Here is a 14,652-nt window from a genome sequence, read left to right on the forward strand (position 1 = left end):
CCTAACTAACCCTAACTAACCCTAACTAACCCTAACTAACCCTAACTAACCCTAACTAACCCTAACTAACCCTAACTAACCCTAACTAACCCTAACTAACCCTAACTAACCCTAACTAACCCTAACTAACCCTAACTAACCCATTAAAGGCACCAGACCCTACCCTAACTCACTTTATGATGCCATGAAGTGCTGGACGATAACAAGCATCGACGATACACTTGCTTCTGTCGCTTTTGAAGCCTGCAATGCTGGTTTGCATGACCATACAGGCGTAACTCCAGGTCGCTTGGGTCCCCAGTCAAGAGCCTTTGTGCACAGATGCTCGTTATTCTTTCCTGACCCTGACGCTCCCCATAAGTGCAATGCTCAGTGGTGTGGACTGTGGGAAAGAGATGGATACATCGCAGAATTCCATAGGACGATGAAGACATTGGATGGGGATCAGCAGGAATCGCTAAAGCAAGGTTTACGGGACATATTTTCGGAACTTCACTGTCTACCTTCGAGTGGTGTGAGGGTGTGGATCCAAAAGAAGGATGCCATAGTATTCGTAACAAATCCTGCATTTTATAGGATCGACCGCATTGGAAGGGGGGGCGAGAGTCAGAGGAGAGCTCCAAGAGCGCGTCGGACTATGAAGGTGATCAAGGGAAAGCGCATATTTGCGGCTGATCTCATGGACTCACAACCATTCGACGCCGATGGGAATTTGAGAAGGAAGACAGAGAGGCAAAAGCGTCGGGAGATTCACAAAAAGATGACTATGGAAAAGAGAAACAAAAGGGTACCCCCACCCCCACGTCCTCGCAAGTCCAGGCCATTCCCAATGAGTGAATCAGCACATGTGGTGACAGATGATGAAATGGATGTGGATTAGCATGTGTACATGATATTCTATTATATAGATGCACAAGTATAGCCCATAAAATGCAGATAAGTATCCTTCTCTGGGTCTCCCAGTATGCTAGATGCACAGCTGTAAACAAGATGGATAACCATGAACATGTGCACTTGACTGCGACAGTATGAAAATACCGTGATTAGGCTAGGGTAATTCATTATTGTCCTCAGCCAGGTCCAGAAGGTGATGTGGGATTCTGTTTTGACCATATTAATATACATCAACAAATTTTTCTGATGATGTTTGGGTTGAAATTGTTTGTGCACTGTATGTTTGTAGCTCCCTATTCTCATTCACGACTTTTTCCAAGCCAATCAATTAAGTAACTCAAAAAAAGAATGGTTCAAAATCCATTAAGCCATTCTCCAGGATTCAGAAGGTTAGAATGCAGAGGTGACCTCAGTTACACTAAAATATAAACAAACATGGTCGATGAAGAACTGACATGGCTGTGAGCTTGCTTAGTGTCCTACCATCCTCTATGCCAGACACAGCCAAACCAATGGCAAATTGTGCAAGAAAACTGTCATAGAGTCTAGAGCTTCCTGCCTCTCTGACCAGATGGAGGGAGATACCGTGGTTCTTTGCAGACTGTGTGATTGACTTGCGACAAGTAACCCAAATACATCCAAGCATGTAGCGAGTTACTCGCTGTCTTGTTTATAATTGAAGACAACACTTCACAGCTTGCTGTATGGAACTGGAAACAGACAAACTCATCCTGGTGATTCAAGATGAAGCAGAGTCTGTGTTACCTGTTTCTGATATATATTCTAGACATGCTCCAGTCGTGAAATCACCACCTTCACCTTCCTCACCTCTCATCCAAACATGTAGTGAGTTCCTTGCTGTATTATTTATCACCAAAGACAAAAAACTTCAGAGCTTGTCGTGTGGAAATGGACACAGGTGAACTAATACTGGTGAGTCAAGATGAACCAATTTGAACACAGAAATCATGGTAGGATGAGGATTTGAACCTAGTTCTTCCCAATGAGTTAACCTGTTTTCCATTGCCACATAGCAAACTCTTGAGTGTTGTCCTGCCATGATTTCAGCTACCAATATGTGAACCCTATTTCTGTTTTTCCCATATCAATGCAGATGTGTTTTTCCTTTCCAAGGCTGAATGGAGAGAGGAACTTGTCATTCTACTCGATGACATCAAGGCTCAAGGTATTAATCTAAAGTGTAGTACTTACCTTCACGGTGGTTTTGATGTCTGTCTATTGTCAAATATGTATTCAAGGCGGCAAGACAGGCCAACCAATTTGCCACTGAGTTGGCCATGTCTGGCATGGAAGATGGCAGGAGAAAACACCAGCTCGCATCTGCATCACGCCTCGCATTAATCAAGTATTCCAACACCTGCTGGAGCTGGTTTCATCTCCTACCATCCTCCATGACAGCCAAATCAATGGCAAATTGGGCAAGAGAACTTTGATAGAGTCCAGAGCTTCCTGCCTGTCTCATCAGATGGAGGGAGATACAAGGTTGGGATGGGTGGGACCCATATATGGCGACATTTATAGACACCACATGCAGTGAAGACACTATTTTGCTTGTAAATGTCGGTCTTTTAAACCTTATTTTGTGTTATTAGGAACTTGCTCCGAGTGCTATTGAGCCTTATTGATGCGATAGGAACACTTTGTTTGTCAAAAAAAAGTCATGTTGGTCAGTTCAATTCAGTTGACTGGCTGCCTCTGTTCCAGTTTCATTTTTTGTGTTCATGTGATTGATCAGACTTGAAGCAGAACTTGTTTTTAATATTATAGAACCTGCTTAATGCACTGGAAACATGAGTTTGTCCATGAAAAATAACTACCTCATTGTGCTGCCTCCGCATTTTTCCTGCTTATGTAAGCAGACCTACCTTGACCAATGATTGATTTGTTCAACCTTCATATGACTTGCTTGGCTTCAAATAGACATTTCAATTGAGGGTATTGAGCCCTCTGAATACGATGGTAACACCTTTTTCATTCAAAAAAATCACATTCCAAAGTTATGAGTGTCTGTAATGCTGAGGCCCTCAACACAAGGTCTATTGCTTCAGCCTTTATATGACTCGCATGGCTCGATCTTAGGCTCATTATGAAGGGAATTGATCCATATATATTGAGCAGCAACAGAAATGCTTAATCTTGCAGAGTCTTGGTGTAAGTGTGTCCAAGTCGACCGCTTTTGCTTATGTAAGCTGTGTCGCCCCTGTCATGCTGCCTCACTCAATGATTGATTTTTTCAGTCTTCATGCGACTTGTCTGGCTTCATGTTGAACATGATATAGAGGTTATTGACCAATCTGAATGAGATGGCAGTGTTTATTTGATCCAAAAAAATCAGGTTTGAGAGTCATGCTACCCCCTCCCCCCACCTACTTCACCAAGAGGCATGATTTCATGTCAATAACGATGTGAAAAGGATGTTCCCAGTGTTTAAGAGTCATATTAATAGATTGGAGATGGTTTCATAGTGTTCTGAACCAATATGGAATGTGATGTGCGAGTTTGCCTGATACCCCCCCTCAAAGATCGATTTTTCTAGGCTTCCCATGTCTTGCCAGGACTGCAAAAGTATGTTTCCTGGGGGTTATTGATGCGTCTGAAGACGATGGTAAAGCTAGTTTTGTCAGGAAAAATCAGGCTGTTGAGATATGCAAGGTCCCCCTCCCCCCCAAACTCATATATATTGATATTATGTAAATACCGGTATATAAAAGAATGTTCCTACTGTTTTCCATTCATATAAATCGATTGGAAATGGTCCCAGAGTGGTTTGAGCCCATCCTGATCAACATATGCGAGTTTTTATGGTATCCCCCTCAAAGATCGATTTTTCTAGGCTTCCCATGACTTGCTTGTACTCTAGAAGTATTTTTCCGGAGTACTCTTAATGTCCCTGAACAAGATGGTAGAGCCCGATTTGTCAGGAAAAATCAGGTTCTTGAGATACAGAAGGTCCTCCTCCCCCCTCCTACTCCATATATCTGACTACACTCAGGTTTTGCCCAAAGCTGATACTGAAAATGGTGGTCCCAGTGTTTTTAAGGTGTAGAAATCGATTGAAGATGGTCCCAGACTCTCTAGAGGTCGACATTGTTGATGTTTGTTGGAGGGGTGGAAAATTCAGTATTTCGACATTATCTCCAGATCCCAACCGCCGTTTTCTTTCATTCCGAGCTCATATTAATCCTTGGAGATCCTTCTAACATATGTACCAGCCCGAGAAGAGAAAAAAGTTTTGAAAGTTGAAACCTATTTCTGTTTTGACCATATAAATTTCCATGACCCCTCGAATCAAGTTCCAGATCGAGTCACAGGTGCATACAGCCTGAATCGTCTGGGGTTGGCTAAGGAAGGTCAGAACACGCACATCTCTGACGTCGAGATTCTCTCTGCTTCAGAACTCATCGATGCCGCCCAATATGATCCCCCACTGCATGAGGAGTGTAGGTTCGGACACAATGCCTTTGTTCGTGGCCGGACCAGCCATCGCTTCGGAGACGGACCTGCATTATATGTTGACCTTGAACGGGATGCGGTTAAATTTTCAGAAGATGAGCTAGAGACATCAGTGGACATAGACAGTATAATTTGGACGACAAAGGTGTTCCGATGCAGGGGGTCAGTGGGCATATACATCACTCCACCATTCCAAACAAAACCTGGTATATTCAAGCACAATCACACGTATGTCGACATCACCATTCCACAGTCAGAAGAAGATGCGAATGCGCCTGGTGGAAGAAAGGAATGGCTGTCTAAAAGGTTTCCTATGGCTGCCATCCCTCATGCCTGTATGGGCCGCATATCATCCGCATCCTCGACACTCAATCTCTATATTGCATTTCCGAGGATGATCCACCAACACCCAGTGAATGGACGAAGAATCACACTGATGCCAAAGGAGGTCTTGGATATTTTCTGGGATAGGGTACTGCTTCCATCTATAGGAGATTGCACCGATGTCAGCTGGGCGCCTTATATGAAGCACACGTTAGAGGAGGCACGATACAAGGCAAGAGGTGTGGAAGGACGCAAAGGAGGATGGGGACCTCCAAAAACAATTCCCCTGTCAGATGATGACTTTAGGGATGTTCAGGAACGCATGGAAGCCTGCATACGCAATGGAGAGGGGGAGCTCAGCATGTATGGGTCGTTCTTCTTCATTTTGGAGGGGAAGGGAATCAAGCTCCTCACAAAGGATGGACAGCGAGGACGTTTCTCAGGACCGGAGGAAGCCTTGCGTCGCAACCTGTCAGACCTGGACTGGCCATATATGATGAACCACAGGCATGGCGAGCTTCTGGTGGATGTGGGTATCTCATTCACTCCACGCTCTCCAGAAGTTCCGGTTGTTGGTGTATGGAGATTAGATGCATTGGAGGCATCGTATGGCGCAGGAGGTTACAAGCGAGGCGAGATTCATCACCAGAACACACTCTCCAGATATGGTGCCCTCCAGGCAGAGATGCAGCAGCAGAGATCCCAGCAGACCCACATAGCATTCCGGAGCAGCTACAACCTATACTACGAATCCATCCGAACAAACAACAACAAGGTAAACTTCGCTTCGGACAGTGATGCCTACAAGCTTTCTCCATCGTACATGGCCGAATGCTTCGAAATAATGAAGGTTGTCGAAGGGTGCAAGGGGAAAACATATGGTGTCAGAGATGAGTATAGGGTGAGCGGACAAGCGGCTAGAACAATGTTGGATAACATAGAAAACAAGGTAAGTAATATACACTGCGTCGATCGTTGTAATGTAAGCTGAATGTCTCCATGTCAATGCAGGCTATAGACTATCTGCGCTCAGATCCTATACTGTGGATTCCATCCAATGTCTGGTTTGAGTTGATCAGGCGACGTGTGCGGGAGATTCAAAGGACCCAAATCTTCATTGTCAAAAAGAACCCTCCCAATCTTGGCACCCTAACTGGCTTGCTGAACCACATGCTTCGTTCAACCATATCAACGCCTATCGTCTACGACCGTCATGTCCGTGAATCACTCGCCCTCCTTGAATACAGAAATGTACTCGAAACAGCAGGGATGTTCTTCTTGCAGGAATTTGATCTATGCAGCGAAACCTGCCTGGAGGAAGTGCAGCAAATCGATGATGTGAATGTGTTGGCACTCATGGGTGTAAATGCGAAGGCTCAAAGAGACAAAGCAGTGGGAAAAGTGGAAGGATGGAAGATAACAGAGTCAGGAATGGAAGGCTATCCTCTTGGTCGGACACCAACATGGACTCAGCTAAAGACAGCAATTTCAAGCTCTCCTGCGACGATCATGAGACCATGGGTATGGTTATCCAGCTTTTCTAACATCGAACTCTCTGTTGAACGACTTGTGGTTGCATTCACGAGGCACATGTGGCTGATGCTGACGGATGAAGTCCTTAAGGGCATCAGACCCTACCCCAAATCGCTTAAGGAGTCCATGAAGTGCTGGACGATGACGAGCATCGACGATACCCTCGCTTTAGTTGCTTTTGAAGCATGCAATTCTGGGTTGCATGATCATACAGGCGTAACTCCAGGTCGCATGGGTCCCAAGTCGAGAGCGTTTGTGGACAGATGCTCCCTATTTTTTCCCGATCCTGATGCATCACATAAAAACAACGCTCAATGGTCCACACTATGGGAGGGAGATGGATACATCGCACAGTTTCACAGGATGATGAAGATGATGGAAGAAGAACAACGGGTATTGCTGAAGCAAGGTCTACGTGAGGTATTTTCAAACCTTCATTGTCTTCCTGCAAGTGGTGCACGAGTGTGGGTGCAGAAGAATGATGCCATAGTCTTCATAACAAATCCTGCATATTATAGGATAGACTGCATCGGAAGGGGGGGCGAGAGCCAGAGGAGAGCCCCAAGAGCACGTCGCACTATGAAGTTAATCAAGGGCAAGCGCATCTTTGCGGCTGACCTGATGGACTCACAACCATTTGATGCTGATGGAAATCTGAGAAGAAAGACAGAGAGGCAAAAGCGTCGAGAGATCCACAAAAAAATAACCATGGCCAAGAAAAACAAGAGGGTGCCTCCTCCTCCACATCCTCGTAAATCCAGATTATTTCCCATGGACACAGGAGAGACTATAGAAGAGGGTGATGCAATGGATGTTGATTAGTATATATACATGACATCGATGTATTAGTAAACACTATGAGGAGATCCATAGTGGATCTGGGTGCATCTGGTAGCATGACACTTGACATGGATAGATACGCCTGCTAAAAACATATTCAAAATACTGCTACAAGGCTGCAAACAATGATTTCTGTGCTCATCAGCACATCTCATACAGTTTCACCACTCTGTGCTGTGGAAGGGTTTGGCGGAAGGGTTCAGTGTAACAAGCTTAAGGCTGAAGGTAGTGATCTAAAACGTAGTACTTACCTTCATGGTGGTTTTGATATCTGTCTATCTTCAAATATGTTTCAAAGGTGGCAAGACAGGCCAACAATTTGCTATTGAGTCGGCTGTGTCTGGCATGGAGGGTGGTAGGAGACGAAGCCAGCTCACAGCTGCGTCATGACTCGCATTAATCAAGTATTCCACATCGATGACACTCTTGCATCAGTGGCCTTTGAAGCAATCAATGCTGGACTGCAGGACCATACAGGTGTAACTCCAGGTCGCATGGGTCCTAGGTCAAGAGCATTTGCAAACCGGTCCTTGATGTTCTTTCCTGACCCTGAAGCCTCCTATAAGCTGACAGCCTTTTATTGTTGAAGTGAGAGCTCCAGCACTGACATGCCAAAAAAGCGACCAGGCTCATTATTTGCTGGACAATTTGGTCGCACAGATGGTCATATTAAAGAGATAGATAAGTTATGCCACACTGATGTTGGTTTTCATGAAGTCAGCAGTGAAGTCATGACGCACAATGGTGGTAGAAACAAGCCAGGAAATCACCAACCATAACAGCAATGATAGATGGGGAGTGGTCACTGCAAGGCAGAGTGGGGCAAGTTCCTCTCAATACCATGTATGTTGATCATTGTCTGCAGCGGACATGATTGGCAAGAGTGGCATGAGCGGTAAAGTTGATTCTTTCACTACATAAGATTTCGATTGCTGAGGAGATTTGCAGCCTGTACCTCTGTAGTCACCGAAATTTCATATCACACTGCACCCACAATCAATGCAGATGTGTTGTTCAACTGGAAACCAGCCGAACTCATCCTGGTGATTCAAGATGAAGCAGAGTCTGTGTTACCTGTTCTGACATATATTCTAGACATGCACCAGTCGTGAAATCACTACCTTCACCTTCTTCACCTCTCATCCAAACATGCAGCGAGTTCCTTGCTGTCTTATTTATCATGGAAGACAAAAAACTTGAGAGCTTGTCATATGCAAATTGAAACAGGTGAACCAATACTGGCGAGTCAAGATGAACCAGTTTGAACACTGAAATCATGGCAGGACAAGGATTCGAACCTGGTCCTTCCCAATGACCAGTGCTTGAGTGCCGGGTGCAATGCACCTGCCTACAACATGATATTTCATCCGCATGAAAAGCAATATTATGGGAAGCAGTGGTTGCAGACAAAGATGAAATATGAATGTCTGCAATGCGGCGTCATTCATAAAGCCATCCAATTTCGCCTGTTTTCCATTTCCACATAGTAAGCTCTTAAGTGTTGTCCTGCCATGATTTCAGCTACCAATATGTGAACCCTATTTCTGTTTTTCCCATATCAATGCAGATGTGTTGTTCCTTTCCGAGGCTGCATGGAGAGAGGAAATTGTCATTCTACTTGATGACATCAAGGCTGAAGGTAGTGATCTAAAACGTAGAACTTACCTTCATGGTGGTTTTGATATCTGTCTATCGCCAAATATGTGTCAAATGCGGCAAGACAGGCCAAACAATTTGCCATTGAGTCGGCTGTGTCTGGCATAGAGGGTGGTAGGAGACGAAGCCAGCTCACAGCTGCATCACGACTCACATAATCAAGTATTCCACCACCTGCTGGAGCTAATGTTATCTCCTACCATCCTCAATGACAGCCAAATCAGTGGCAAATTGGGCAAGAGAACTTTGCCTAGAGTCCAGAGCTTCCTGCCTCTCTGATCAGATGGAGGGAGATATGAGGTTGGGATGGGTGGACCATTATATAGCAACATTTATGGACACAATGTGCAGTGAAGACTCTATTTTGCTTGCAAACATCGGTCTGTTAAACTTTATTTGTTGGTTGGTTCAGTTCAGTTGACTGGCTTGCCTCTGTTTAAGTTTTATTTTTTGTGCGTTCATGTGATTGGTCAGACTTGAAGCAGAATTTGTTTTGAATATGATAGAACCTGCTTAATGCACTGGAAACATGAGTTTGTCCATGAAAAATAACCACCTCATTGTGCTGCCTCCGCATTTTTTCTGCTTATGTAAGCAGACCCACCTCGAGCAATGATTGATTTTTTCAACCTTCATATGACTTGCTTGGCTTCAAATAGACGTTTCACTTGGGGGTATTGAGCCCTCTGAACACGATTGTAATGCCCTTTTCATTCAAAAAAATCACATTTAAAAGTTATGAATGTCTGTAATGCTGTGTTGCTAACAGTACCAACTATTTTCGCTTTTTGACTTGGTGATTCTTGGGGCATTTGAGGTTGGTTGCCACCCCTCCATGAGGGTCAAACTGTTGTTAACAGTACCAACTATTTTCGCTTCTGGGGGTATTTTTGGTTGGTTGCCACCCCTTCATGAGGGTCAAACTGTTGCTAATAGTACCAACTATTTTCGCTTCTGAGGGCTTTTTGACTTGGTGATTCTGGAGGCATGTTTGGTTGGTTGCCACTCCTCCATGGGGGTCAAACTGTTGCTAACAGTACCAACTATTTTCGCTTCTGGGGGCTTTTTGACTTGGTGATTCTGGGGGCATTTGAGGTTGGTTGCCACCCCTTCATGGGGGTCAAACTATTGTCAACAGTACCAATATATCACTCGCATGGCTCGATCTCAGGCTCATTATGAAGGTAATTGATCCATATATATTGAGCAGCAATAGAAATACTTGATCTTGCAAAGTCTTGGTATAAGTGAGTCCAAGTCCACCGCTTTTGCTTATGTAAGCTGTGTCACCCCTGTCATGCTGCCTCACTCAATGATTGATTTTTTCAGCCTTCATGTGACTTGTCTGGCTTCGTGTTGAACTTGATCTAGAGGTTATTGACCAATCTGAATGAGATGGCAATGCTGATTTGATCTGAAAAAATCAGGTTTGAGAGTCATGCTACCCCCTCCCCCCACCTACTTCACCAAGAGGCATGACTTTATGTCAATAATGATGTGAAAAGGATGTTCCCAGTGTTTAAGGATCATATTAATAGATTGGAGATGGTTTCATAGTGTTCTGAACCAATATGGAATGTGATGTGCAAGTTTGCCTGATACCCCCCTCAAAGATCGATTTTTCTAGGCTTCCCATGTCTTGCCAGGACTCCACAAGTATGTTTCCTGGGGGTTCTTGATGCCTCTGAACACGATGGTAAAGCTATTTGTGTCAGGAAAAATCAAGCTGTTGAGATATGCAGGGTCCCCCTCCTCCCCTCAAACTCATATATCTTGATATTATGTAAATACCGGTATATAGAAGGATGTTCCTACTGTTTTATGATCATATAAATCGATTGAAGATGGTTCAAGAGTGTTTTGAATCCATCCTGAGACAAATATGGAAGTTTTCCTGGTACCCCCCCCAAAGATCGATTTTTACAGGCTTCCCATGTCTTGCCAGGACTACAAAAGTATTTTTCCTGAGAGTTCTTGATGCCTCTGAACACAATGGTAAAGCTAGTTTTGTCAGGAAAAATCAGGTTGTTGAGATATGCAGGGTCCCCCTCCCCCCCCAAACTCATATATCTTGATATTATGTAAATACCGGTATATAAAGAGATGTTCCTACTGTTTTATTATCATATAAATCGATTGGAAATGGTCCCAGAGTGATTTGAGTCCATCCTAATTAACATATGGGAGTTTTCCTGATACCCCCCTCAAAGGTCGATTTTTCTAGGCTTCCCATGACTTGCTTGTCCTCTAAAAGTATTTTTCCGGAGTGCTCCTGATGTCCCTAAACACGATGGTCAAGCCCGTTTTGTCAGGAAAAATCAGGTTGTTGAGATATAGAAGGTCCTCCTCCCCCCTCCTACCTCATATATCTTACTATGGTCACTTTTAGCTCAAAACCGATACTGTAAATAATGGTCCTGGTGCTTTTAAGACGTAGAAATCGATTGGTGATGGTCCCAGGGTCTCTGGAGGTCGAAAATATTGAGTTTGGTCACAGGTATGAAAAAGTCAGTATTTGGACTTTATCTCCACATCCCAACCGCCGTTTTCTTTCATTCCGGGCTCATATTGATCCTTGGGAATCCCTCTAACATATGTACCAGCCCAAGAAGAGAAAAAAGTTTTGAACTTTGTAACCTATTTCTGTTTTGACCATATAAGTGTCCCAAAAATGTATTGATCAAATTCGGCTTGTCATCCATCAATTTCGATTCTATCAACGGGCCGCAAGAGAGCTGATAAAAATTCCAAAGTCTGATAGCGTCAATGATACTGTCAAATTCTACCTATCTTTGGTTTCGTATTTCAAAGATGTAATCTTAGCCTTCCATCAGGAGGCGAAGGACGATGCGTCGAGCTCAACTTCGAAGTGGCGATCAGCATATCTCGACTATCACATTGCACTGGCATTACATAACAGCGCGTTCACAGAAGCAATGCAAGCAACAGCGCTGGGAGAGATGAAGCGGACTTGGGCTCAATTCTTGGAGAAGAAGGCATTGAAAGAGGTTCAGCAACGTAAGTATTTCATTCTTGCGCTACGTTAATATGTATGGACATGAACTGACATATCAACCACAGTAACGGCTAAACGAATGCACGATGTGTTTTGTTCTGCTGGTAACAACATGTGCGGGGGGTCGTTCAAACACACCATGTCGGATGATGAGACAGTATCTGCTCTACTGAAGAGTGTCACCGGGGATGAATCTGCAAAACCGATGAATAATGCAGATGAAGACATCAATAATTCTATGGACTCACACAATACTCCAATCAGTATGAAGGGAAATTCCACAATGTCACGAAAATTATCTGAGATCGTGCACGACGATGCAGAAGCCAGTCGCAGCGCCTCATCAAGAACGACAAGGTCGATGTCGAAATCTAGCAAGCCGATATCCTCTGAAATTGATGTGGAAGACGGTGACAGTGCTGTGTCACGCAATACAAGGTCTATATCGATCCTGAGCAAGCAGGAATCATTGCAGATTGAGGAAGAAGCTGGCGAAAGTCCTTCATCCCAAAAGATTAGGTCTAAGCCGGTGTTGAACAACCCGAAAATCCACGGACGTCAGAAGAATTCGATCATCGTCAATGGAGGCAGCAAATTGAAGAAGCAGGTCGTTGATACGGACCATGAGGTGTGTAACTAACCTTGTGTTCGAGTCGATGATTGATATATTGTATTAGAGTCCTACCGATGAAATTGCATCTCAGTTCGAACATAATACGAATTCAAAGAAGAACTCTAAGGAACGAAGGCAAAAGCGGAAGACTAGGTCAAGTAAGGCCTTAGGGAAGCAGAAAGCTGCTGCATCGCCTGTGGTCGAGTCTGAGGAAGATGAGGAGGATGCAACAGCGGTGTATCCGTCCGTTCAACCGGCTGTGGAGGTGAGTGATTCAGTTCTATGGAATACCACACTATTAATACACGAATGCGGCAAGGAGGAAGATGAAATGGATGGAAAGGAATCTGTCGAGGAAAAATATGATAACGTCATACTTCCGAGCGTTCAAGATGGTTGGAAAGATTGGACGAAGGTGGTATTCGAAGACGGAAACTCTAAAATATTCTTGACACTCGCTACATGGATGCTCATTCGTTTTCGTCAACTAACGAATATAGACATGGAGACTCCGTTAGGTGGCCTTGTCATTCCGGAAAATCCAAGGTTGTTGGATGATATCCAGGATGATCATTTCTTCGAGGCCCTAGGGATGGAGCGATTATATTCGGCATTAGTGCACCTGGAAACAAGTCCTCGCTACATGACTCATATTTTTCATGCATTGGGAAAGGTTATTGCGAACTCTGATGTCAGCGAGGGCAACCCGCGCATGATGCCATGCAACTCCCCACCTTCAGTCGAAGCACAGTAAGCATTCACAATTCGTTCATATCGTATCTGAAAGTATCTCAGGATGATGTCAGACTTGGATATTCCATGGCTGACGTTGAATAATAATCTTGAAGAAGGACCCTTGCCAGCATTTAATAACATCACAGATGACGATGCGGATGGATCGATTGACGGCGATGAGGTTGAAGTCAGGCAGGCATTAGATTCAATGATGATTGATGAGGGATCCACATCCGTCAAACCAGGAACTACAAGTAGTGACACGATATTCGTAAAGCGAAAGAGAACGCTATCTCAGGCGTCGCCGCCAAAGGTGAGTAACTTTTTCAAATATCTTAATGTTGAGATTTACATATATTTCAGAAGGAAGGTGGCAGAGGTCCTGCAAAGCGTCGCAAGGACAGTTCAAGAAGAATTGTCCGATCTCCATCTCCAATCCCGTCTGCTACAGACATAGAAGATTCCGGATTGATCTCGTCTCCTGTGGTACCTCAAGTTTCTTCGAATTCAAACACTAGTAGTCCGCAGGGTGATGCATCCGTGCTTCTACAGCCATGGGACGAAGAAATGACTGACAATGATATCGATGCGAATGGACCACGACCGGACTCATTCTTGTCAAATGAACCACACAAGAATGCAAATTTACATGACGCCGCTGCACGGGATGATGATGAAGAAGAAATAAAAGACCCTACTTCACCACAGGCACCCAGCGTCAGTGTACTGCCTCCTAGCCCAGTTATCCTCGTACCCGACACCCAACCATCTCAACCTCAGCGTTCAAGGGATACGACACCCCTCCTCCCACCAATTGCATGTATTGTCACGACTGAGGACAATATGATAGATGAAAGCGCCACACCTGAAGCATCTTTGGCTGGTGGACCAACTCCAGGCCCAGAGGAAGACGTTGCAATGTCTGATACTACTCCCGAAGACAAATGTGAAGTGAGTAAGTTCGCTTTATTTCCGACAAAAATTAATGATTCAGATAGAAGTGGTTCCACATGATGACTCCAGCGTTGCTATGATGTGATACATAATCATAAATTTCATATAGTATCGTGCGCCACACTGTTACATATCTCATGCACTCCTCCAACTGTACATTACTCAAGGAATGCCCAAATGTCTGTGAACACATGGATTCTTTGACCACATTGATCATCGTATCGTCTTCTCATTTTGTATGCAATTGAAAACAATCTGAATCATGTTTTATCCTGATGTGATAACGCTCATCCTTATGTCGTACATTGTACCACCGGAATTTGAGCCAAAACAATCATTTCAGCCGAAACGCTACTGTATCTTTTCATTGATCTGCCCATTGCATAACGAAGAGATGATTGAAAAAATCTGTCCTGCATTACGTTCAGTAGAAAATAACACGTAAATATTTGTGAAGGTAAATGGTATAGATCTAAAACATGTCCTTCATTGCAAATTATGTCTGTGACGGATGTGGCAAAAACCTGCCGATCCGTTGCCAATCCTTGCGGTACTTTTGTTAGGTCCGTTACAGCTCTAATGTAGAATTATCCGTCGTACGTTTCGTGTATTG

At 44.1% G+C, this 14,652-nt stretch overlaps 3 protein-coding genes across 3 annotated transcripts; all 3 read left to right on the plus strand.

Annotated features, from left to right (window-relative positions):
- Window positions 1-184: 184 nt before the first annotated feature.
- HD556DRAFT_1446797 (uncharacterized protein) lies at window positions 185-880 on the plus strand (the record flags this gene model as incomplete). The annotated part of the gene is made up of 1 exon (XM_041307155.1): window positions 185-880. The coding sequence occupies one exon, from the start codon at window positions 185-187 to the stop codon at window positions 878-880; it is 696 nt and encodes a 231-aa protein (XP_041156627.1).
- Window positions 881-4,190: 3,310 nt separating this feature from the next.
- On the plus strand, window positions 4,191-7,047 carry HD556DRAFT_1446798 (uncharacterized protein; the record flags this gene model as incomplete). Its single annotated transcript, XM_041307156.1, has 3 exons — window positions 4,191-4,226; window positions 4,271-5,641; window positions 5,704-7,047. 3 exons carry the CDS (start codon window positions 4,191-4,193, stop codon window positions 7,045-7,047), a joined length of 2,751 nt encoding a protein of 916 aa, XP_041156628.1.
- Window positions 7,048-11,132: 4,085 nt separating this feature from the next.
- On the plus strand, window positions 11,133-14,124 carry HD556DRAFT_1311175 (uncharacterized protein; the record flags this gene model as incomplete). The annotated part of the gene is made up of 8 exons (XM_041300510.1): window positions 11,133-11,218; window positions 11,453-11,739; window positions 11,803-12,365; window positions 12,415-12,615; window positions 12,670-13,100; window positions 13,146-13,398; window positions 13,449-14,036; window positions 14,080-14,124. 8 exons carry the CDS (start codon window positions 11,133-11,135, stop codon window positions 14,122-14,124), a joined length of 2,454 nt encoding a protein of 817 aa, XP_041156629.1.
- Window positions 14,125-14,652: the final 528 nt, after the last annotated feature.

The sequence above is a fragment of the Suillus plorans genome (assembly GCF_016647745.1).
Source record: "Suillus plorans strain S12 chromosome Unknown HD556scaffold_57, whole genome shotgun sequence".
NCBI classification, from domain to species: Eukaryota; Fungi; Basidiomycota; class Agaricomycetes; order Boletales; family Suillaceae; genus Suillus; species Suillus plorans.